Here is a 22,072-nt window from a genome sequence, read left to right as displayed (position 1 = left end):
AGCACAGCAGGGGACACTGAGGCTCGGATGGTGTAGGTGCTGGCACGCAGATTTGGAACAAGCCCGTGTACCCCAAGCCCTTCTTTCCTGCTGCCCCGAGGAGCCTCGCATTTAGAGACCCGCCTTGCAAATCGCGATCCCACGCCCAGCAGAAACCCGCCAGGTGCGGCTCCGCGCATGCGCATGCGCACAGGCCTGAGCGCCCACAGGGCCCGGCCAATCCTTCCAGAAACACCTATTCTCCCGGGCCTCACGCTATTTGACGCTGCAGCCCCGTCATGACCGTGTTTTTGAACTGAGGCTGGGTAAATATTAGCACAGCTCGTTCAGAGTCCGACGACCTAGGACTGAAATCCCGGGGGGACCTCCAGACCAGCCTCCCCCTGGCAACATCTGGGTCCTACTGGAGGCATCGCTGGGGACATCCTGGCCAAGTCACTGCGATCCCTGCCTCGGTGTGCCCGTTCAGAAATCAAGGGAAACAGAGCCGTGCGTTGCTACGGGGTTCCGAGGCGTCCTCCAGCTCGCTACAGACTGGGGGCCTCCTGAGGTCCCTGGAGCCCGGCGGACCCCTTGTTTGGGTTTGGGGAGCGGAGATGGCCCTTTGGGAAGACTCCGGGTGGAGGGTCGCTGGGCCTCTGGAGGGCTCCCCAGCACAAGGAGCACCTGAGTCAGCTGCCACAGTCCGCAGGCTCTCCAGCCACCCGGGGCTTCCTTCGAAACCATGTTCCAGATGTTCCGGAGCAAATGGGCCCCACCTGCTCTGCGGTAATGGGCAAACTGTGGGCCCAACCGGAGCGGGGTCCTCAGTCTCCAGGACACCTGGTTGGCGCTCTGCCACCACGGAGCAGCTGAGACGCACAGGGACCTGAGCAAGGATTCCTGCAGCTGGAAGAGCTTAGAGCAGCGCCCAGAGGCACTTCTGAGAAGGGACGTGGGACGGACACACACACAAAGTGAGTCCCTAGGACATGCCACGTGGAATGGGGATCCTGGGGAGGTCTTAATGGAGAGGCGGAAAGCCCCTTGGTCTCTTGCGGATCGGAGGCGTGAGGGAGTCCAGCCAGGACACGGGCTTCTTAGCCGCGGTCGCCCTACTCTCCCTAGACTGCGGGCCCCAGAGAACAAAGGCTCAGGGTTTCCCTGCTGGGTCCCCGGTGCCCAGTGCAAGGAGGAGTATACAGTAGGCACTCCAGAAACCTCAGAGTCTTCAGACTGAGGGCTCCAACTGTTTGCCCTCCTGCCACACGAGGATGCTGGTAACAGAAGAAGAATGCACAGGAGACGGGGCGCGACAGCTGAGGAGCTGCGCGGGGTGGCGGCCACGTGTGGGATGGGGACACTGTGACCCCCATTCCCAGCCCATGCCACTGATTCCAGACAGATGGTCCTGCAGCTGCAGCTTGCCTGGCCTCCGCCCCAGATCCAAGGAGCACTGGGTCCCTGGAGCTCCCGCCCCTCTTCACAGCCCGGGGAGGGGACAGAGGGGACCTCATGCAGGCGCTTCATGGACTGCCAGGCACGTGCTCGCAGAATTCTGGAACTGAAAGATCAAAAGGCTCCAGGTGGGCTTCCCCCAGAGGGGACCTGACACAAGCGGCGGCTGTTTGCCAACAAACACCCCTCACACCCCTGCTCCTCGGAGGGGCCGCAGACGCTCGGGGGCAGCTGTGCTGGCCCGGGAGAGAGGAAATCAATATTCCCGGCACACACTCTCTCCTTCCCCATAAACACAGCCCCAGGATGCCCAGACGGCCGCCCACGGCCCCTCAAACACAGGGTGGGCCTCCCGAGACTCCAGCCTGCATCCTGACCGTAACAGGCACCCTCGCCCCACACGTAAACAACACCCCCCAGCCCGCCGGCAGCCCCCTCCCTACTCGGTCAAAACCAGCAGCCACACACAGGCCAACTTCAGGCACCCGGCACCCTGGCAGGTGGCCCTGCCAGGTGCGAGGTATGGAAGCCCCGGCTGCTGGGCACACCTGGATGGCAACTGATGGTCCTTGAACGTGCTCAGGGTCCCACTGACAAGGTGCACAAACTCAGTTGCAAGCGCAGGGTCTCCAGTAAACACATCTGCAGGACGCCACCCTGGCTGCCACCAGACACAAACAGAGCCCCACCCGCCACCCTCCCCGGCCACAAACTTCTGTCACATCCGCCACTTGCTCCCTTACCCGGACACCCACACCAGCTCCCATCCAGCGTCCCCCTTCCATAAACTCGGCCTCGCGGGAATTCTGCGCTCAAGCCCTCCCGACCCCGGGCTCTTCTTTTCTCCCCCACAGCCTCCGGGCTGCCCCGGGTCCCTTGCACACCCGCTCTAACGGGGACGCCCCGGGACGGGCGGCTCTCCCCTTGTACACACCAGGCGCCCCGTGCAGAGGGCACACGCATCTCGCACGCCCATCCCGGCATCCTCCGTTTCTGGCACACTCGAGCCGGGCAGCGGCCACCAACCCCGCACACGCTCTCGCCACCCGCGGCTGCGGCCACCCCCTCCTCCCGCGCCCGCTCGGCCTCGGCCGGCGCGGGGCCCTTACCCGCTGTCAAGCTCCAGCTCCAGCAGGGACTGGGTCCTCTCCGAGTTGCAGTGCAGGCACCACATGGCGGCCGCGGCGGGAGCTGACTGCGCGGGGCGCCCGGGACCCAGGCCCAGCGCGGCGCCGCCGACTCCCGCCGCCGGCCGCCGGAGCCCAGGGCCGATACCCCGCCGCCCGAGGACCCGACCGCCTGCCCCGCGACCACTCGCGTCCCCGAGGCCCAGGGCCTGCCGGTTCCTGCCGCTCCGAGCGCGGAGTCCGATCCCAGGCCAGCCGAGCCGGCCCCTCCGCCGCCGCCCGCCTGGCGCAGCGAAAGTCCGGGCCGGAGGAATGTGGCCCGGGAGGGGGCGGGGCCGAGCCGAGGGGGCGTGGCGCGCGGAACCAGGGGGCGGGGCCGAGGGGCGGGGCGCGCGGAACCAGGGGCGGGGCCGAGGGGAGGGGCGCGCGGAGCCCAGAGGGCGGGGCGGCCCGGGGGCGGGGCCGAGCGCAGCCCTGGGAATCCCAGGCTGGGTTGTGCATCCTGGCCGGAGCACCAGAGGCCTGGGAGGAGAACTCCAGGCACCCGCCCCAACCCCAGGGCCGTCCGGTGGCCACGTCTTCCTCCCGCGCGAATACAGAGCACCCAGCCACTCAACCCGAGGCTGCTCTGCAGGCGCCCGACTTTGGCCTCAGTTTCTAAAAACCGGCCCGCTGCTTCCCAGACGATGTGGGTGTGGGGTTCTGACGCGCCTGCCCCAGAGGAGAGAGTGGGGCCACGCCTGAATCACTCTCTGGGGAGGATCTGACGGAAAACTGCCCTTTTGTTCCCAAGCACGCCCAAGCTCTGCGTCCCCACCCCCGCGTCCGCAAGCACCCACCCCAGACGCTTGGCGGGCCCCTGCGGCAGGGTCAAAGTCATAGTAATCAGCCTTTTGGAGCTGTCTTCCTGCAACATTATCAAATAGGTGGGATTACTCTTGGCCCATTTAACAGGTGAGGAAACTGAGGCTCCGCTTCATTGGGTTAACTCTGAGGGTCCTCCCCTCACTCTTGTCTCCTCTCCCAGGCTGCTCGGCTCTCCTAGCTTCGATTCTCCATTTGTACGTCTCCTGGTTTATTACTTATCCCTGGGCTCAAGAAGGCAGGCATAGGACTCAGCACCCACATTTGTGGAATGCTGGGTCCAGGCACAATGGAAACCCCAACTCTCCTGGGCCTGCACCACCTGCGGGTGTGCTTGCAGGAGGGTCCAGGCAGCTGTCACATCCGCGGGAGTCAGGAAATCGCAGGAGCTACTAATGCAGGGGCCTCCTCTTTGCCCTTTGGAATCTTTCATTTGTAGAAAGCGGGGCCAAGCAGCCCAGCCTGCTGTAAGGACAGGGCAGTCCCTAGACCCAGTTAGAGCACCCGGGTTCCCGGCAAGAGGCTGAGGCCGCTTACTGCTCACAGCCACGTTCCTCCTCTCCGCCTCTGTGGTTTCTTTGCTACATTAACAATAAAAATAAAGCCAAAACGTGGTGGCGCGCACCTGTCATCTCAGCAGCTCGGGAGGCTGAGGCAGGAGGATCACAAGTTGGGAGGCCAGCCTCGGCTACTTAGAGAGGCCCTGTACAGAATGAAAAGGGGGCTGGGGATGTGGCTCAGGGCTTAAGCCCCACTGGATTCAGTTCCTGGTACCAAATAAATCAAGAAAGACAGAATGGAGGAAATATTTGCAAATCATAGATCCAATGAGCACCTCGTATCTGTGCTCCGTAAAGGACTCTTCCGTTCCAAGGGTAAAAGAGCAAACGACCTGGTGTTTTCCATGGGCAATAGATCCAGACGGACATTTCTCCAAAGAAGAGGTGCAAATGGCCAGTAAGTTCATGAAAAGATGTTCAAGGTCACACCAATGTCACAATGCCATTCCACACTCCCTGGGAAGGGACATAATCCAAAAGAGGGAGAAAAGTTCCCACACTCAGAAGGTTCTTGGAGTCCAGAGAACTCCCCCCGCCCAGCTGAGGCGCCTCTGGACGCCGGCTCTGGCTTCATGATCCAGGTTCTCCAAGAAATCCACGGTGCTCCTTCCGGTCCAGGGCCCCAGCACCGGGGGCGGGGGCTGGGCTTGGCAGCGAGGCTCCGGCTGGGATCTAGAGAGGGAGTTAAGACCCCGCGGAGCAAGTGGAACACCAAAGAAGGGACTCCCCAGAAACCAGACGCCTTCCCTTCTGTCGTATTGGCTTCCTGCGAAATGCGCCTCTTGCTCCTGCTCCGTCCATGGCCTGGCAGGTGGACAATCCTGGTGAGGCGGAGAAGGCCAAGGTCTCTGTGGAAGTCACCAGAGTGCACAGAACCCTGACAGACACCGCCTGGGCAACCTGCTTAGCCTTTTGAGTCTTGCTTTCCTCAAAGCATGGCTGGCCCAGGAGCCACGACTACCCTGGCGGACTCGCTATGCTGCTTAATTTAATTGAGCAAGTATTAATTAGCACTTGCTCTTTCCCTGTCTTCTGAGGCCTCGATAAGAAGGCACTGCTGCGACAAGCGTCCCCTCCTATGGTGTTATGGCAGTGGAGGAGGAAGCTGGAAGTCTGTCCAGGGAGAGGTTCCCATGAAGAGGGGGCATTTGGGGTTGGGTCTTGAAGGCTGAGTAGGAGTTCGTGTACGGGCTTGCAGAACGCAAGAAGTCAGAGAAACCTTCAGTTCCACGATCCCAGGTTTCAGTCCTCAGGTGCTTGCTTTGGCCCATCCCTGCAGTGACAGGCCACCTTTGTCCCTGCCTCCCTGGTTTCTGACAGCCTGTTACCTTCCCACGATGGCTGGTCCTGGGCCGTGTCCCCAGCCGTCACCTCCATTTAAGCTCCCTCTGTAGACGACACTGCTTGCGTAACACCAGGCATCTCGAGGTTCAGCTTCTTTCAGTTCCCCAGGCGCCCTGTGGCTGAGACTTTGGGGTTCGGCTTTCACTGTCACTTCTCCTACAAAGCCACCCCACCCTGGCGCCTGCTGTCAGTCAGAAGTGCTCCTCAGGTCAGTCCCCTACTGTCCTTTCATGACACCAAGGAGCAGTATCGTCGCTGCCAGGCAGGGCTGGGTGGCCGTCCTTCCCTCCGGCATCCTCTGTGCCTGATCTGGGGCTCGTCACTCAGAGGGGACTCAGCAGCTGGCTACTCTGGAAGGTCTGCCCGAGAGTCAATCTAGTCTGCTGCCAGCTTTTGCATTTTAAATAAAGTTTTATTGAGACGGAGACACACTCAGAGTCGAAGAGCTGCGACAGGGAAGCCGCCAGTCACCATGTTCCTATCCAGCCCCTCTCAGGAAGCGCTTGGGTCTCGTCTGAAGTAAATGGAGCCCCCTTTGAGGGGGTCACAGGTTGGCTGCAGTCACCCTAGGAAACCCCCCGTCCAGGCAGACAGACACCCCAGAGCCTCACAGAACGTGCAAGAGCAGAATCCAAACGTCACGGCGGATGCTGGGGATGAAACTGAGAGCGCGGGGCCGGATGGTTTTTGCGTACAAGGACCACAAGAGGGGACGATTCGTTATTGGGAACTAATCCTATGACTTCTGAAAAAGTCACTGAACTTTAAAAAGTCAGTGAACTAGCCAGGTGCGGTGCTGCATGCCAGCAGCTCAGGAGGCTGAGGCAGGAGGATCACAAGTGGGAGGCCAGCCTCAGCCACTTAGCGAGGCCCTAAGCAACTCAGTGAGACCCTGTCTCTAAATAAAATATAAAAAGGGCTGGGGATGCGGCTCAGTGGGTAAGCACCCCTGGGTTCCATCCCTGGTGCCAAAAAATTTCTAAAAAGTCAGTGAAACCAAAGCATTCAATAAACAGCATCACAATCCAGAAGACCTGAGGACTTCTAGCATCTTCCAGGAGAGTCTTAAAGTCCACCAGAGTTAGTCCACAAAGACCTGAACTGCTAGATGGTACCTGAGCCGCCTCTCGCGCCAGCCAGGGTTGGCGGATTTTGAGCAGGTGTCTTGCTGACAGCCACAAAAATCAACTGGCTCTGCGGTACAGCCCAGCACAAGTCCCTCTCCGCCACCGCCAATCATCGGTGTGTTTCTGTTCGTCGCACTGATGTGAACATCCTGTGTCACAGCCAGAATGCCGACTCGAGAAGGAAGCTCTGCGGACACCCCTCCAACCCAAATCCTCAGCGTACAGACGGGAAAACCGAGGCCCAGGGAGATGCTGGGATGTGCCCCGGGAACACGGGCGCTGAACCCCAGCTTCCTGCCACACTGGTGCCACGCTGGAACAGCTGGGGACCCGGGCAATACTGTGGGCCGTGAGTTTCAAGAGCACCCTTCTAACCCGCGTGCGAACGGGACTTAGTCGTGTGTTGGAAGCAGTCAAGAAACCGGAAAAGTCAACCGATCCCGTAGAAGACACGTGTTTTCAGATAAATAAAACTGTCCTCAACAGGTGCCAACTTATTTTCAAAATTTTAACCATTTGCCTGGTGCGGTGGCACATACCTGTCATCCCAGCGGCTCGGGAGGCTGAGGCAGGAGGATGGCAAGTTGGAGGCCAGCCTCAGCCACTTAGCGAGGCCCTCAGCAACTCAGCGAGACCCTGTCTCTACATAAAATATTTTAAAAGGGCTGGGATGTGGCTCAGTGGGTACGCGCGCCTGGGTTTCAATCTCCAGTGCCCAAGAAAACAAAACAAAAAAAATTCAACGATTTTTTTTCACAGAAAGGACTTGCAAATTAGGAACTTTCCTAATCTAAACAAAGTAAACGGAATGAACTTGGGAGAACATGGTTTGGGATCACCCTGAGGTCATGTGGGGTCATTTGCCCTGAACTAGCAGCTGCCCCTGACTTTGCTATGGGGCATTGACCAACGCAGGCCTGAGCTCCGTCTCGATCCTGCCCTGACTCTTACCCGCCTCCCTCTCACCCTCCATCCCTACAATACAGCCACTCCCAGAATGCACCTGGGATGCCTGCCCTCTTCGACTGCTTGGCAAACTCCTACTCAACCTTCAAAACCCGGCTCATATGCCCCCTCTTTTCGCTAAAGCCTCCACTAGTGCCCCCATCCGCAGGCAAAATGAGAACCCCTCACCTAGAATGTGGGCACCTCAGTCTAGGGCAATGACCTAAGAGGGAAAGAAGATTCTGGGTGCTGCCACTGTCCTGTACACTGCCCTGGTTCCAGACACCCATCCTGGACTGTTAGAGCCAGAGGGGTGGCCAGGACCTGGGGGGCACAGCCACGTCCGGATGAGGAAGCCAAAGCAGAGAAGGAGCAGTCCCCTGAGGCATGCTGGGTAACCGGGACCAGTCATCTGACTTCCGTTCCCCAGCTCCACCAGGAGGCTACTTTCCCGTGGTCTTTAAACAAAGGATAAAAATGCGAGTTACGCCAGGCACAGGGGTGCCTGCCAGTCACCCCAGCAGCTCGGGAGGCTGAGGCAGGAGGATGGCAAGGTGGAGGTCAGCCTCAGCAACTTAGTGAGGCCCTTAACTCGGGAGACCCTGTCTGTAAATAAAAAATAAAAAGGGCTGGGGATGTGGCTCGGTGGTTAAGCGCCCCTGGCTTCAGTCCCCAGTACTCCTCCCCAAAAGAAAAAGAAAAGAAAAAGCATAAGCCAAGATTCCCTCAGCATGGAAAATGGAGTACGGAAGTCACAGGAATCGAGAAAAAAATAGAGACCGTTGCACGCACGGGTTGGCCCTGCTACAGAGCATCCCACCTGGAGGACACTGGTTCTGGACGCAGAGCAGGGCTGATTCGCTCGAAAGCAACTCTTCAAGAGTCTGCTTGCAGCGAAGGCCATGTAGCCCATCTTGTAGAGTGCCTGCCTCTCATGCTGGAGACCCGGGTTCGAGTCCCCAGCATTCTGGGATTGTGGAAATAACAAAGCAAACCAAGAGTCTGCTTGCTCACTTTTTTTTTTGGTACGGGGATTGAAACCAGGGGTGCTTAACCCCTGAGCCACATCCCCAGTCCTTTTTAGATTTTATTTAGAGACAGGGTCTCACTGAGTTGCTCAGGGCCTCGCTTTTGCTGAGGCTGGCCTCCAACTTGTGATCCTCCTGCCTCAGCCTCCCGAGTCTGGGATGACAGGCGTGCGCCTCCTATTCTTAAATAGTGACTTCACACCCCAGGACGGCTACCAGAGGGGTCCGAGCCCAGGCCCCGGTGCGCCTCTACTTTAATGGACGGGTGAATTCATTTCTAACAAGTGCAGGGAGGGCCTCTTTCGCAGGAGGCCATTAAGTGCTCCTAAGACACCGGTACTTTCAAGTGGCTTAAACGTCCCCCTCTGCAATCTATTCATATGCTATCGATTTAAACAGCGCCCTTGGTCCTGGTGGGAGGAAGGCTTCGACCAGGGTGGGCCGACTCTACGCGTGGGGAAAGCAGAGGCCCGTGATCCTGATTCTCTCCTGGCCCGGATCTGGATCTGAGCCTGTGCGTGTTCCCAGATGCGCTGGCTCCACATCTGTTCCCACCTAATGTGTCAGGCAGACGAGGGTCCCCGGCCTACTGCCAGCTCCTTTCCCACAGAGTCCACGCAAACCCGACGGCAGTTCCACAAAGCAGAGTTGGTTTTCCAGTCTGGCCACAGAGGCCCGGAAGCCCAGAGAGGGCAAGTCATTTCCCCTTGAGACACACAGCATAAGCGATGGAGCCAGGAAAGGAACCCAGGAGATTGGAGTCTGGGTTCTTCGAATGACATCGGAGCTTCTCAGAGTGGGCACTGCAGCGGCCATGGATGCAGCAGTCTCCGCTGGGAATCATAAGAAATGTGGCTTCTCAGCCGATGGGTGACTCAGACGCTTGCCGGAGCGTGAAATCTCTGCACTGTGCTAACGTGGCTGATCCACGCGGCAGAGAGGAGACCCTGGCAGAGAGGCGAAGGCTGCGAGTCGGTGGGGCGGCCAGCAAGCCCTCCTGGCGGAGGTGATGCCTGTATTGACCAGGTGGCCCAGGGACAGAGGCTCTCCAGGTGTCGCAGACTGCACAAGTGAAGCTCGGGATATAGACCCACGTGCACCCACGTGGAGTCTCGAGTGTAGGGTGGGTGTGTTGGGGAGCCAGGTTGGGGACGGAACAGGAGCCTCATCCTGCGGGCGAGGGGGCAGCGGGGGCCAGCACAGCGCCCGAGCGTCCCCCAGCTGAGCGTTCCCAATGCCCACAGAGGACCTGGACCTAGTCACCTAACACTTTTTTAATTTTAATTTTTTAAGAACCAGGGATGGAATCCAGGGGTGCTCAACCCCTGAGCCCCATCCCCAGCCCTTTTTCTTTTTTATTTACAGACCGGGTCTCCCTGAATTGCTCAGGGCCTCCCTAAGTTGCTGAGGCTGGCCTCGACTCTGCGATCCTCCGGCCTCAGCCTCCCGAGCCTGCACATGCGCGCCCCGGAGCCCAGCAACACTTTTCCTTATGGCACGCACACTTGACATCTACTCCATAAATGAAAGAACACTCTCCCTCAGCACAAATTGAATTCTCCCCGGGAAAAGAAATCAACAAACCCCAAAGGCTGGAATACACACCTGCTTCGATCCTGTTATCGGGGGAAGGCCTGCGCGGGAGACCCGATCTGCCTTATGTAAAGCGGAGATTAGCAAGTGAAGGGCGTCCTTAATGACATCAGGCCCCGAATCAAAGAGAAGGCTGCTTTTTCTATCGTGATGCGGACTGAAGTTTGAAAGATAATTGCTAAATCAAACGGTAAGCTGGGGTGGAAACCAGGGGAGGCCGGGACCTTGGCTCAGGGCACAGTGCCCGCCCGGCCCGCGCGGGGCCCCGGGCTCCGGGCCCAGACTCTGGACACAAGACGGAAAAAAAGAAAAAGATCACACACGCTGTGCACACTGCTATCAAGTACCTCCCAACTGTGGCTCTGAACAGGACAGGGTGGGGACACTCAGTGGTCACTGACTACCTTTTTATATCTTTTATTTTTTTGGCACCAGGGACTGAACCCAGGGGTGCTTAACCCCTGAGCCACATCCCCAGCCCTTTTTATAGTTTATTTAGAGACAGGGTCTCGCTGAGTTGCTGAGGGCCTCGCTAAATTGCTGAGGCTGGCCTCCAATCTGCGATCCTCCTGCCTCAGCCTCCTGAGCCACTGGGATGACAGGCATGTGCCACCACGGCCGACCTTCTTTTATATCTTGAGCAGCTGAAGCATGCAACGGTACTATTTCCTACATGATAAATAAATGTAATCAAGTCCTTTTGGAGTGACGGAGGGACAGTAAAGATTTGGCAGACCTGACTGGTACTTTTGTCTCATGCAAAGGGCCAAGACAGCCTTGGGAGCGGAGTGAGTTTCTGGAGTCCACATGATGTGCTTTGTGTCCTGGAGGGTCACCTGGGAGCGTCTCCTGTCCTAACTTGGCCTGTCACTCATGCTTCCAGAAACCCTGCTTGGTGAGCAACTGGATCTGGGAATATGGTTTGCACCACAAGAAAGATCCCGATCTCGCGCAGATGGAGGCTGTGAGGACTTCCAGGGAGGCCGAGGGCTCCTGGCGACCCGGCCTGTTCTCTCTTACTGGTGACCACTGTTCCATCCTGAGCCTCCTGCACCGAGTTGCTCAGACCCCCGGGAGCCCTGCTGCGCTCCCAGCATCCCTTGAGGTGAGCCCTGTCACTCCATCCCTAAGGAAACTGAGGCACAGAGCCATTAAATGACCTGCTCAAAGCCACCCTGTTAGTCACAGCAGAGCTGGAATCCAGTCTGGTAAAGATGGAGGCCACCGGGAGCCAAAGCCAAGTGGTTTTTTGGCAGCTGAGAGACCCTGATCCTGGGACACAGACTCGCTCCTCCTGGGAGCCCGGGGGCCACTCGGACCCCTGGAGTCGACCCCCACCCAGCAACCCTGGTGCTACACAATCCACTGACAATTTGGGTCTTTCTAGTAATTTCCATAAATGACTGTAATCCACGTGTTAATAGCCAAGATACCGAGGTTCGGAACCCCCTGGAGTGTTAGGAACGCAATTGATAATTACGAACGCACAACAATTTGTTCAACACGACAGCTAATTATCGCCCGGGTGAGGGGATGCGCCTTGCGCACGCGCATGCGCTTCCAGGCCAGGCGGGCCGGGCGCCCCTCCCTGCCGGCGCTCTTCTGTCCTGCAAGGGTGTTCGGACCTGTGAGGAGCCATCGAGAGGGGAGGGGACCCTGCTTCCTGGGAGAGGCATGGAGCCATGACGGCCTGCGGGATAACCGAGGCCCCCAGTATATCCTGCCCACTACTGAGTTGCTTAGGGCCTCGCTAAGTGGCTGAGGCTGGCCTCTAACTTGCGATCCTCCTGCCTCAGCCTCCCGAGGTGCTGGGATGACAGGTGCGCACCTTAACGCCTGGCTTATTATTATTTTTTAATACAGACCAGTGGCTCTCCGACATTTTGTTCTCAGAATCTCTTCATTGTCTCTATTGAGAACCCCACAATTGTTTATGGGGGTTTTACCTATTGATATTTACGGAATGGAAAAATTGAAAGCGAGATCTCTTTTTAGCACAAGAGCACACAGCATCGTTGCAGGAACTAATCTACGGTACAGCCTCTAGGAAATCCCACCACAGGGCGGTGAGAGAACGAGGACAAAACAGCTTCTCGTTTTGTTGTTAGAATGCTTCCAACTGACAATTCCCTGGAGCGCGCTTTAAGAAAAATTGTCATCAAGGGAAAAAATAAAGGCTCTTAGCCTCACTCAAGCCCAAGCACCCCACGGGCACTTACCCCTGTTGTAGGAAGCGGGTGGAGGAGCCTGCTCTGGGCCCCACACGCAGAAGTAAGTGGCTGTCTTGTCCTGTCCACTCCAGTCCAGCCCCTGGCGCCTGACAGGGACCACCACGAACCAGGTGTCTGGGACACTGAGGCTCAGCCCAGATGTTCTCAGCTGGCCAGAGATGGCACTGGGCAGCTCAGGGTGGCTGAACTATGGGATCGACCCTGGTGCTGGCAGTGGATGAAACTGTGCTGTACGTACAAAGTGAGTTCTAGTCAGCCGTAAAGAAAAGCGTGATCACGACACTTGCTGGTCAATGGATGCAAATGGAGGACACCAGGCTAAGCGGAAGCCAGACTCGGAAACTCAAAGGTTGAGCCCAGAGCGGGGGCCCACGCTCATCCCAGAGGCTCGGGAGGCTGAGGCAGGAGGATCGCAAGGTGGAGGCCAGCCTCGGCAACTTAGTGAGGCCCAAAGCAACTCAGCAAGACCCTGTCCCTAAGTAAACTATAAAAAGGGCTGGGGAGGTGGCTCAGGAGTTGAGCACCCCTGGGTTCAATCCCTGGTACCCCCCCAAAAAAAGAAATTAAAGGTCCAATATTTTCTCCCAAATGCGGAAGCCAGTGTAAATGCAGAGAAGGAGGCGGGATGGACAGGATATCATAAAAGTAAAGGAAGCTCAATAATGTAGGAGATGGAGGGGCAGGGTGGAGGCAAGGGTAGGGCAGGCCATGCAGAATGGATTCTTAAAGTCACGTTGCGCGCCTGTGTAAATACGCCACAGGGGACTTCACCTTTGTGTGTCAGTCAAAAGAACCAATCACACATGAACAAACAGATGAGCGAAAGGAAGTCTAGCAGAGGAGAGGAAGGAAACCGCGGGGGAGGGGAGAGAGGGTGGTCCTGAACTGAAACCCATACAGCGCTTGTGTGACTTTGTCAGGGGGAACCCAACTCCTATGTGTGACTATAAAGCTCTTAAAAAATAATAATCAGTCAGGCACAGTGGCACACGCCTCTAAATCCCAGAAGCTCGGGAGGCTGAGGCAGGAGGATCGCAAGGTGGAGGCCAGCCTCAGTCACTAAGCGAGGCCCTAAGCAACTCAGCGAGACCCTGTCTCTAAATAAAATAGAAAAAGGACAATAATAATAATAATAAAGTTCCTCCTGATTCTCAGGCTTCAGCGCGGCCCCTGGCATGGTCGCCAACTCCACCCACGGGTGGCAGCCGCTGCTTCCCCGTGTGGCGGGGTGGGGATAAGGAGCCCTAACGTTTCCTGAGCGCCCCGACCTGGCGCACATGAGCTCCCTTGCAGGCTGCCCCATCTGTGGCGGGGGTGTGACAATCGACATCACACTGTCACCGCCCGCAGAGCCGGATCTGAGCCTCGATGCTCCAGCTCCAGCGCCCCAAGTCCCCATCCCGTGCAAAGGGTGGTTTCACCCAGCTGTCCCCAGGTCAGGCTGGTGGCGAATTTAGATCGGCTTAAAAAGCTCAGGGCACAGCTGGCCAAGCAGCTCTCGGAGGGGATGAAAGACAGGCTGGTGACAACTGCGACCGGGGCCCCCGGCGTGGGGTGCGGGTGAGGGGCCGCCCCAACCCCGCCCCCACTGCTGGCGCCCGGCTGGCTCGGCCCACCCACCAGGGCTGGGGGCTGGCGCCACCTGTCGCCCTGCCGGAGAACTGCAGCCTGGCCTGCGCGGCCTGGAAACGGAGCGGCCGGCGGGGGCGGGGATGCCCAGGCACTGGGGCGGGCGAGCGGCCTCCAGACCTCGGCCCGGCCTCACCTGCCCACCTCCTCACGGTCCCACAGGGCAGCTGCTTCTGCACCTCCCTGAGAATGTTCGGGAACTTGTCTGGAGATGAGGATAACGCTGGCAGATTTACCACCGTCCCCAGCCCCAGCTCTGTGCCTGCCATTACCAGGTGCTTGACAAATATTTGCTCACGAAATGAATTATGTCCAGCTCATGTGAGTCTCTGACCCTAAATCAGCATGCTGTCACAAATGCAGCATTCAGAGTTATTTGGTCCCAGGGACTGAACCCAGGGGTGCTTACCCACTGAGCCACGTCCCCAGCCCTTTTTCTATTTTATTTAGACACAGGGTCTCCCTGAGTTGCTTAGGACCTCACTAAGTGGCTGAGGCTGGCCTCCAACTCTGCATCCTCCTGCCTCAGCCTCCCAAGCCTCAGGGATGTGGGCGCGCGCCATGGAACCCGGCTAGATAAGCATCTCTTAAGCTTCAGTTCTGGGGGACAGGAACAGATGATAAAATGGAGGGTCTGTATTTGCACAGAGCTGTCCTGATCAGGGTGGACAGCCAGACAAAGCTGAGCACAGGGTCCAGTTCCCTACATGGGATGTCCCATGTAGGGTCTCTGATTTAAGAGGCCCCAAGAGACTCAAAAGGGTGAGGATAGTTGGGATTCCTTCTCTGCTGGGATACCTAGTGGAGTTCCTGGAGAGAGATTCTGGAAAATTAAGCCCAGGAAGTCCGCGGAGACCCTGTGTCCGGGCAGCTGTGCTTTGTAAGCACACTCCAGGCTGATTCCATCATGGACACGCAGGGCCCCTGTGTGGGAATTTGTGAAAGGCGCCCTCTTCTGGTGCAGTTCTCTCTCTGCCAACTGCTCTTGCGCAGTGCACAACCTGAACATCTGAACACTGGGAGCACCAGAAGTTCTTGGCCTCTGACACCCGCCCCAGGCAATAATGGATCCTGTTTTTCCTTTGAAGGGGCTGGGAGTCCTTCTGGTGAGGCCTCAGAGTCATGCACGCAGGGAACTGTGACCATCTGCTGCCTTCCTTTCCCAGATGCTGAGAAGAAATAAAGAAATCCCTGGCCTCTCTCCCAGGCCTCTGGAAGATTTTGACATGGACAGAGATAAGGCACTCGGAGGCCCAGGAGTCACAAGGTCGGCATTAGCACTACCGTCAACGGCTTCAGAGTCCTGAAGCTTTGAAAGCAGTTTAATTTTTAAGGCAAACAAAACCCCATCCCAACATCACAGGCGATTAGCCCAGGTGGGGGGGGGGGTCATCTGCTGCGGTCCCCACGTGGACAGTCCCTCTGCCCTGTCACAGAGGCGGCCACACGGCCTGGCCTCCCAGCCTGAGTCAGGAGCCCAAAGAAGGCCAGCGCTGGCTCAGAGTCACGCAGCCAGGCTGGGTCTGAGCCAGGTCCACAGGCTCCGCCCCCCTCCAGACCCAGATCTGCTGGGGGCCGCGGGTGGGGGAGCTGGTCTCCAACTTGAGCCTTGGGCACAGAGGGACTGTTCTTTGCTGTTCAACAGTCCCTCCTGTTTGTCCGGTGCCAGGCTGCAGCCTGCCCCCCGGGTCCTGCTGACGAGGAAAATCTGGTGCCAGCATCCACAAATATGTGTGCTTTCTGGAGCGGGGTGGAGACTTGGGTTCCCCGGCTCAGAGTGGGCGGATGCCTGGGACAGTAGGAAGCCACAGCCCAGGGGCAGAGCGAGTACCCAGGGGGCTTCCGTGAAAACACATCCGGGGTGGGGGGATGAGAAATGTATATAGGTAGCCGGATGCGGCGGCCCACACCTGTCACCTGGGAGGCTGAGGCAGGAGGATCATGAGTTGGAGGCCAGCCTCAGCCACTTAGTGAGGCCGTGAGCAACTCAGTGAAACCCTGTCTCTAAATAAAACATAAAAAGGGCTGGAGAGGTGGCTCAGGGGTTAAGCGCCCCTGGGGTCAATCCCAGGTACCAAAAAAATAGTAGATAAGTAGCCTATTTCTGATTGGATGTCCCCTCCCCAAAAGCTTTCCCCGTTTGCTCTGGGGACCGAGAGGGGACATCTGTAGTCTTCACTGCATTCTCTTTTACAGTCCTTAACACTTTTACCACAGGCCTGGGCTTCCTCAACACATATGAAATGCATGGACATCAACATAACTAAAAGGCCCAGGAAGAAAAGGGACCTCAGAGATCCATCTTCCCCATAAAAACAAAAGCTACCATTTGCTAAGCGCTCGCTGGCCGCGGGGAAGATCTCCCTTCACTTCCTTCCAGCCTCCCGGCCACCTGGGGAGGAGGGGCCTGCTAGTCCCATCTTTGCACAGCACAGACGAGGGACAGGAGCAAGGTGACAGCAGGCCGGCCCCAGGCGCTGGCTCTTGCCCCTTGTGCTGACTTTCTTCCCATGGGTCTTGCGTATTCTGGAGCCCCAGGCAGCCGCAGCCCAACTCCAGAGGAATGCGTCTTGTCACAACTCGGGGAGTCCCTCAGGGACGGGAACAGAGCCTGTAACTTCCGGGGGTGGGGGGCAGCTGGCGGTTGCGGGCCCACCCTGGTCGTAACTTGAGCAAGCCACAGGCCCTCTCTGACCCTCGGTTTCTTCTTCTGTGAAATGGGTGGCTCTTCCTACGTTGCCAGGCAGGAGTACAGAGGACCCACGCGGAGGAGCCTGGCCCATGGAAGGTCTTGGTACTGGGCCATTCGGGTCCGGATTCCAGACCTGAGCCTGGCGCGGGGATTTGGGGGGCGGTGAATCCTACCAGACCAGGCACTGGCCACTGCGGAGGGTGGGAGAGGCTGTCAGTCCGGGGGACAGACGAGAGGCACGCAACGGCCACCCCACGCCACCACGGGCAGGCGCTGGACACCAAAGACCACGCAGAGTCCCCGAGGGGCCGGGTGGGCAGGGCGCCCGTGCGCATGCGTGCGCTCCCGGGGCGCTGGGGCAGGAGCCGGCCACCGCCGTGTCCCTCTGGGGCGCCGCCCTGCTCGCAGCTGCCCCCGGCAGACCCGGGCAGGCGGAGCCTTTGCATCTTCCAGACCCGGATCCTGACCGCTGGGCCGGGGACCCTCTGCCCCTCCCTTACCTTGTCCCGCGCTCCAGGCGGAGGTCCCTTGTCGCCGCGCTCTGGAGCGCACTCGCTGCGGGTGGGGAGGGGTGGCCCCGGCCCGCCCCGGTCTGGCCAGTGGCTGGTCGCGGGTCATAAACCCTGAGCCCTGCTTAATCCACCGGGGCCGAGTCAGCGCCAGGCGGACACGTGACGGCCGCAGCCCCACGGACCTGTTTGGCAGGAGCGGCAGCTGGTGCGCTGGGGGCGGGGAGGCCGCCCGCCCTGCCCGCCGGCTCCGCAGGGCCTCCGGCCTCAGCCTGGACGCCAGGGCGGGAAAGGGCCCGCCTGTCACCCAAGGGCGCAGGGCCACCTGGCTGATAGGGGGTGTGTGTGCCTGAGAGAGAGGAAGAGACCAGACTCCAGGGGGATTCAAGTCTTCCTGGGAAAGGTGGGTGCAGGAGAGCTGCAGGATTGCAGGGCGCCGCGCATTTCTTTTTCTTTACCAAGGACTGAACCCAGCCCTGTTTATATTTTACTTAGAGAGAGTCTCACTGAGTTGCTGAGGGCCTCGCTAAGTGACTGAGGCTGGCCTCCACCTTGCGATCCTCCTGCCTCAGCCTCCCCAGCCGCTGGGATTACAGGTGTGCCGTACTGCGCCTGGTTAGGAATGAATTTCTTCAAACACCCGCATTATTACTAAGAAAGCGGAAGGCAGATTCAACTACTTGAAGAACTCTGAAATTATGAGGTCTATCCCAAGACCCCATCAGAGTGGAAAAGGGAAGCCAGAGAGACACAGAGAGAGAAGAGAGAGAGACACAGAGAGAGGACATTTCCTACAACTGACAAATGAATCTGCAACACCCAATAAATCAGAAAGTAAAAAGACAGCCTGATGGAGGCAAACGACTTGACCAGGCACTTTATCAAAGGGGAGATCTGAATGGCCGTTAAATGCACCGTGCCCACATGCCCAACCTCTTCCGCAGCAGAAAAACACAAACCCCCACCCACCAGCGAGCACAAAATGACCAAGACTGTTTGCACTGGGAGGCGGGAGGACGTGACCGGCCAGTGCTTTGTGAAGTGGAACGTATACATATTGAACCCCGAGGTCGATGCCCTAGAGAAGCTCATGCCACGTGTCCAGGGACACTCGTTCCAAATGGAAAACAACCCATGTCCTCCACAGGAGACTGCAGTGTGACACTGTGGCCTGTGGCTACAATGGGATATGATTTGTTCAGGAAGGAGCCGGGCTCAGTGGCGCAGGGATGTAAGCCCAGCCATTCGGGAGGCCGAGGCAGGAGGATTGCAAGGTGGAGGCCAGCCTCAACCACTTAGCGAGGCCCTGAGCAACTCAGTGAGACCCTGTCTCTAAATAAAATAGAAAAAGGGCTGGAGAGGTGGCTCAGGGGTTAGGCATCCCTGGGTTCCATTCCTGGGATCAAAAAACAAAGCAAACAAAAAATAATTGGCCTAAAAGGACAAAGGAGAGCAACTCAGCACAGGTGAATCTTGCAACCACCACGTTGGGCCAAAGAGCCAGAGTCAGACATGCCTGGACAGCCTGAGTCTATTTATAGGCAGCTCGAAAATAAGAAAAACAAGGTCATATTGTAAAGAGTCATTCCACAGGCCATTAGGCCAAGTTCTCTCTGAGCTGGCAGAGTTCATCCTGATCCCTCCTTACACAGGTAAGAACTGAGGATCAGAGACAGGCAGGAACTGACCTCAGGATGCACAGCACAATCGAGGTCAGCAAGACCAGGACTAGAATCTAGGTCTTGTGGAGCCCAGACCAGGGGGCGCTTGTCTTTTGGAAGGGGTCTTTCAGGCAAATCACATTTAACACCCACGGGAGCAGATTCGTTCTCTTTAGCACTTATCACTCCCTGAAATTCTTTTCTTTAGTTGTTTATTTATGTGGGTCTCTTGTCACGAATAAAATCTCTGTGAAGGTCGGGTTTGGGGTCCGTGTTGCTCCAGTGGTAACCCCAGGACTGGACCCAGAAGCCAGGACCTGAGAGACAGGCTCCATAATTGTTTCCTGAATGAGCGAATGAATGGAGCTGACGTTTCTATTTGGACTTTGAGGTCCTAGAAATCCTTGGTGGCCTCTATGATGCCCCCAAAGGAGGAAAGGAACAAACATCTGGACGATCCTGATATCCTGCCCCAGATTATTTTCTTTTTTTAAAAAAAAATCTTGTTTGAGTTGTTGGTGGACACAACACCTTTATTTTTATTTTTAACGTAGTACTGAGGATCGAACCCAGGGCCTCGCGCGTGCTGGGCAAGCGCTGTACCACTGAGCTGCGACCTTAGCCCCAGAATTCTCTTCTAATGGCCTTAGTGGGTCTGTACCATCATGACTCCATTTTTTTCTGTCTTGAGCCACATCTCCAGCCCTATTTTGTATTTTATTTAGAGACAGGGCCTCGCCGAGTTGCTTAGGGCCTCGCTTAGTTGCCGAGGCTGGCCTCCAACTTGCGATCCTCCTGCCTCAGCCTCCCAAGCTGAGATGACCTGCGTGTGCCACTGCGCCCGGCTCATGAGCCCATTTTAAAGAGGAGAAGACTGAGGCTCAGGGAGGTCTAGTGACTTGTCTAATGCTCTGCACAAAGTTGGGAGGTTGAGCAACGGCATTTGAACCCAGTCCAGCTGCCTCTAGAGAGGCCCCTTCCTCTGCGTCCCTGGGCTGGTGGGGGTGGGGCCGGCTGCCCTCTTCCCTCCCCCAAGACCTTTATGGCTGGCTTTCACTTAGAAGCTCTGTCCCACCCTCCCGCCAGCTGTGGGCGTTTGGGAAGATGCTGGGTCCTTGGGGATGAGGCCGTGGAAGCTGCAGCTCATGAGGGGAAGGGGCTTGTCCACAGTTCTCTGGATTCTGGCTCTTTGACCTTCGGACGTCCCAGGTTCAAGTTCACGTGACAGACAGGGATGCCGGTGGCTGAGCGTGGATTTCCCACGGGTGCTCACTTCCTTCCTGGCCCGTTTCAGACCTACCCCTGCGCCCCTGGATAGGCCCCACGTCTGGCCCGGCTCGACATGGGGTGAGTGACGGCCTGGAATGTTCCCCACGGCCTGCGGCGCTCAGCTCTGTGCAAACGCCCTGCGCTTAGCATTTCTACCGACCAGTTGCCTGGCGTTCCACCGCGGCCTCAGAGGCTGTAAAAATATGCAAAACGCTACGGAAAGATCGGCCCTGGGGTCCTGGCACTCGAGGGGCATCGAGAGTCCCCCTGTTCCGGAATCCTGTCACCCCGCCCGTCTGCAGTGAGAGGGGACACGCTCTTTTTCTTGTTTGGATTCAAGTTCCGCCTAAACTTAGATGGGTCCCTGGCACAAGTGACCGGGTGGCGCCTGGGCCACCATCCCACCCTCCAGGAGTTGGGCGTGGGGGCGGGATGGTGACAGGAAGGGACAGTGGGTCTCCATGTACAGAGGGGGCCGCATCCCAGGGCCAGCCTCACCCGCGCTGAGCACCCGGGATCTGTGCGCGTCAGCTGGACCCTGGGTGCACCTGACGGTAAGCGCCCCTCCTGGAGTAACGGCCCCCCTGGGGGAGTCGGGGCACACAGTGACAGGGCGCTGGGGCTGCAGAGCCGTCCAGCAGCTGAAGGGACCATCCACGGTGGCAGGTGAGCGGAGGCGGCGTTCTTCATGGTTCCTGCCGGCCGGTGAGGCTGGCGCTGTGTCTTTAGTATGAACCATTCTGCGAGCTAATGGATGAGCTTGGGTTTGGCAGGTGAAGCGGGATGGTATATGTGAGGGCCCCGGCGACCCGGTCGGGCTCAGTAGGTGCTTAAGAAACGTGCGGCTGGGATTCAGCGGCAGCCTGGGTGGGTCGGGAAATCGGACACGCGCTTCTTCCAACAGGCTGCGTGCTGATCGCTCTTCCCTTTGCCTTGGTAGCCTGGAGGGTGGAGATTCTGGAAGGCCGGTGGCTCGCCAGGGGTCTCAAGCCGGCCCCTGCACACAGCTCTCTTGCTCAGTGAGAACAGGACCCCAGGGGCAGACGTGGCTACTCAAAGCCAACTTTGGGCACGGCGGTGCACGCCTGTCATTCTAGCAGCTGAGGAGGCTGAGGGAGGAGGATCGCAAGGTGGAGGCCAGCCTCAGCAACTCAGCGAGACCCTGTCTCTAAATAAAATATATAAAAGGACTGGGGGCGTGGCTCCGTGGTTAAGCAGCTCTGGGTTCAATCCCTGCTACCAACAATCCAAAGAAAGAAATAAAATTTAAAAAAAAATTAAAAGGGGCTGGGGATATACAGCACCCCTGGGTTCAATCCCTGGTATAAATAAATAAATAAATAAATAAAGCGAACTTCCAAAAAGAAGAGACATGGGTGAAGGTGATGAAGAATGGACAGAAGAGTTTGCCAGGTGACAGGGCTGGGGACATTTGTTCCTGCAGGGGCCAAGGAAGACAAGCCAGGTGCTCTCGTGGGGAGGCAGGGTCCCCAGAGAATGCTGTACCCAGAAACGCTGCCCAGCAGTAATGATCGCCAACTCTGAGCCGCGCTGGCCTGTGGGACCCCAGGTCACACGGGCCTCACTGACGGGGTGCCCTTTCCCCGGTCTCATCCATCCAGGCAAGAAGCGCCTCGTGCAGGGAACAGGCAACCCCACACTCCAGCCCTGATTATGAGGGATCAGGACGGAGGGATCAGACATCTGGTCAACCTTCCCACCAGAGGTCAACTCGCCCCCCCTGACCGGTGAGGACCCAGCTCCAGCTTCCAGACCCCAGCCTACGGCCAGAACCAAAAACTGGCCACATGCTTGGGGGCTAGGAAGGCTCAGAGGCTTAGCCGTGTCCCCTCGTCCCATCGGATATTAGATCATGGGTGTGGAGGAGCGCCCAGGTCCCCGAGGGTCCCGGTTCTTCTGCTGGGGCCTTGGTACTCGGCTCTGGACCAGGGGGACAGGGGCGTAATGGAAATCAAAGGTGTTGTCGTGGGGACAGTAGCCATGGGGCTGGCCTGGTTGGCTGCCACGGGCCCTTTAAGAGCTTGGAGACGAGTGT

At 57.9% G+C, this 22,072-nt stretch overlaps 1 protein-coding gene across 16 annotated transcripts in view; it reads right to left on the bottom strand.

Annotated features, from left to right (window-relative positions):
* Positions 1 to 22,072, bottom strand: part of Iqsec1 (IQ motif and Sec7 domain ArfGEF 1) — a 297,078-nt gene that overhangs the window by 54,952 nt on the left and 220,054 nt on the right. The window contains exon 1 of one of the 16 annotated variants that reach the window (XM_047534528.1): positions 17,078 to 17,204. The exons of 13 other annotated variants lie outside the window; for them this stretch is intronic. Coding sequence is in view for 2 of the 3 variants with exons in the window: in XM_047534517.1 (XP_047390473.1) it covers positions 2,547 to 2,611 (65 nt within the window). In the remaining variant the exon portion in view is untranslated. Of the gene's footprint in view, positions 1 to 2,546; positions 2,871 to 17,077; positions 17,205 to 22,072 lie in introns of those variants that run through there. 2 more of the 16 variants (XM_047534517.1, XM_047534527.1) reach the window with 2 other exon arrangements.

Source organism: Sciurus carolinensis, chromosome 19 (assembly GCF_902686445.1).
Source record: "Sciurus carolinensis chromosome 19, mSciCar1.2, whole genome shotgun sequence".
Lineage (NCBI taxonomy): Eukaryota > Metazoa > Chordata > Mammalia > Rodentia > Sciuridae > Sciurus > Sciurus carolinensis.
Note: the sequence above shows the minus strand (reverse complement) of the source record. Positions and strands in the feature narration are given on the sequence as shown.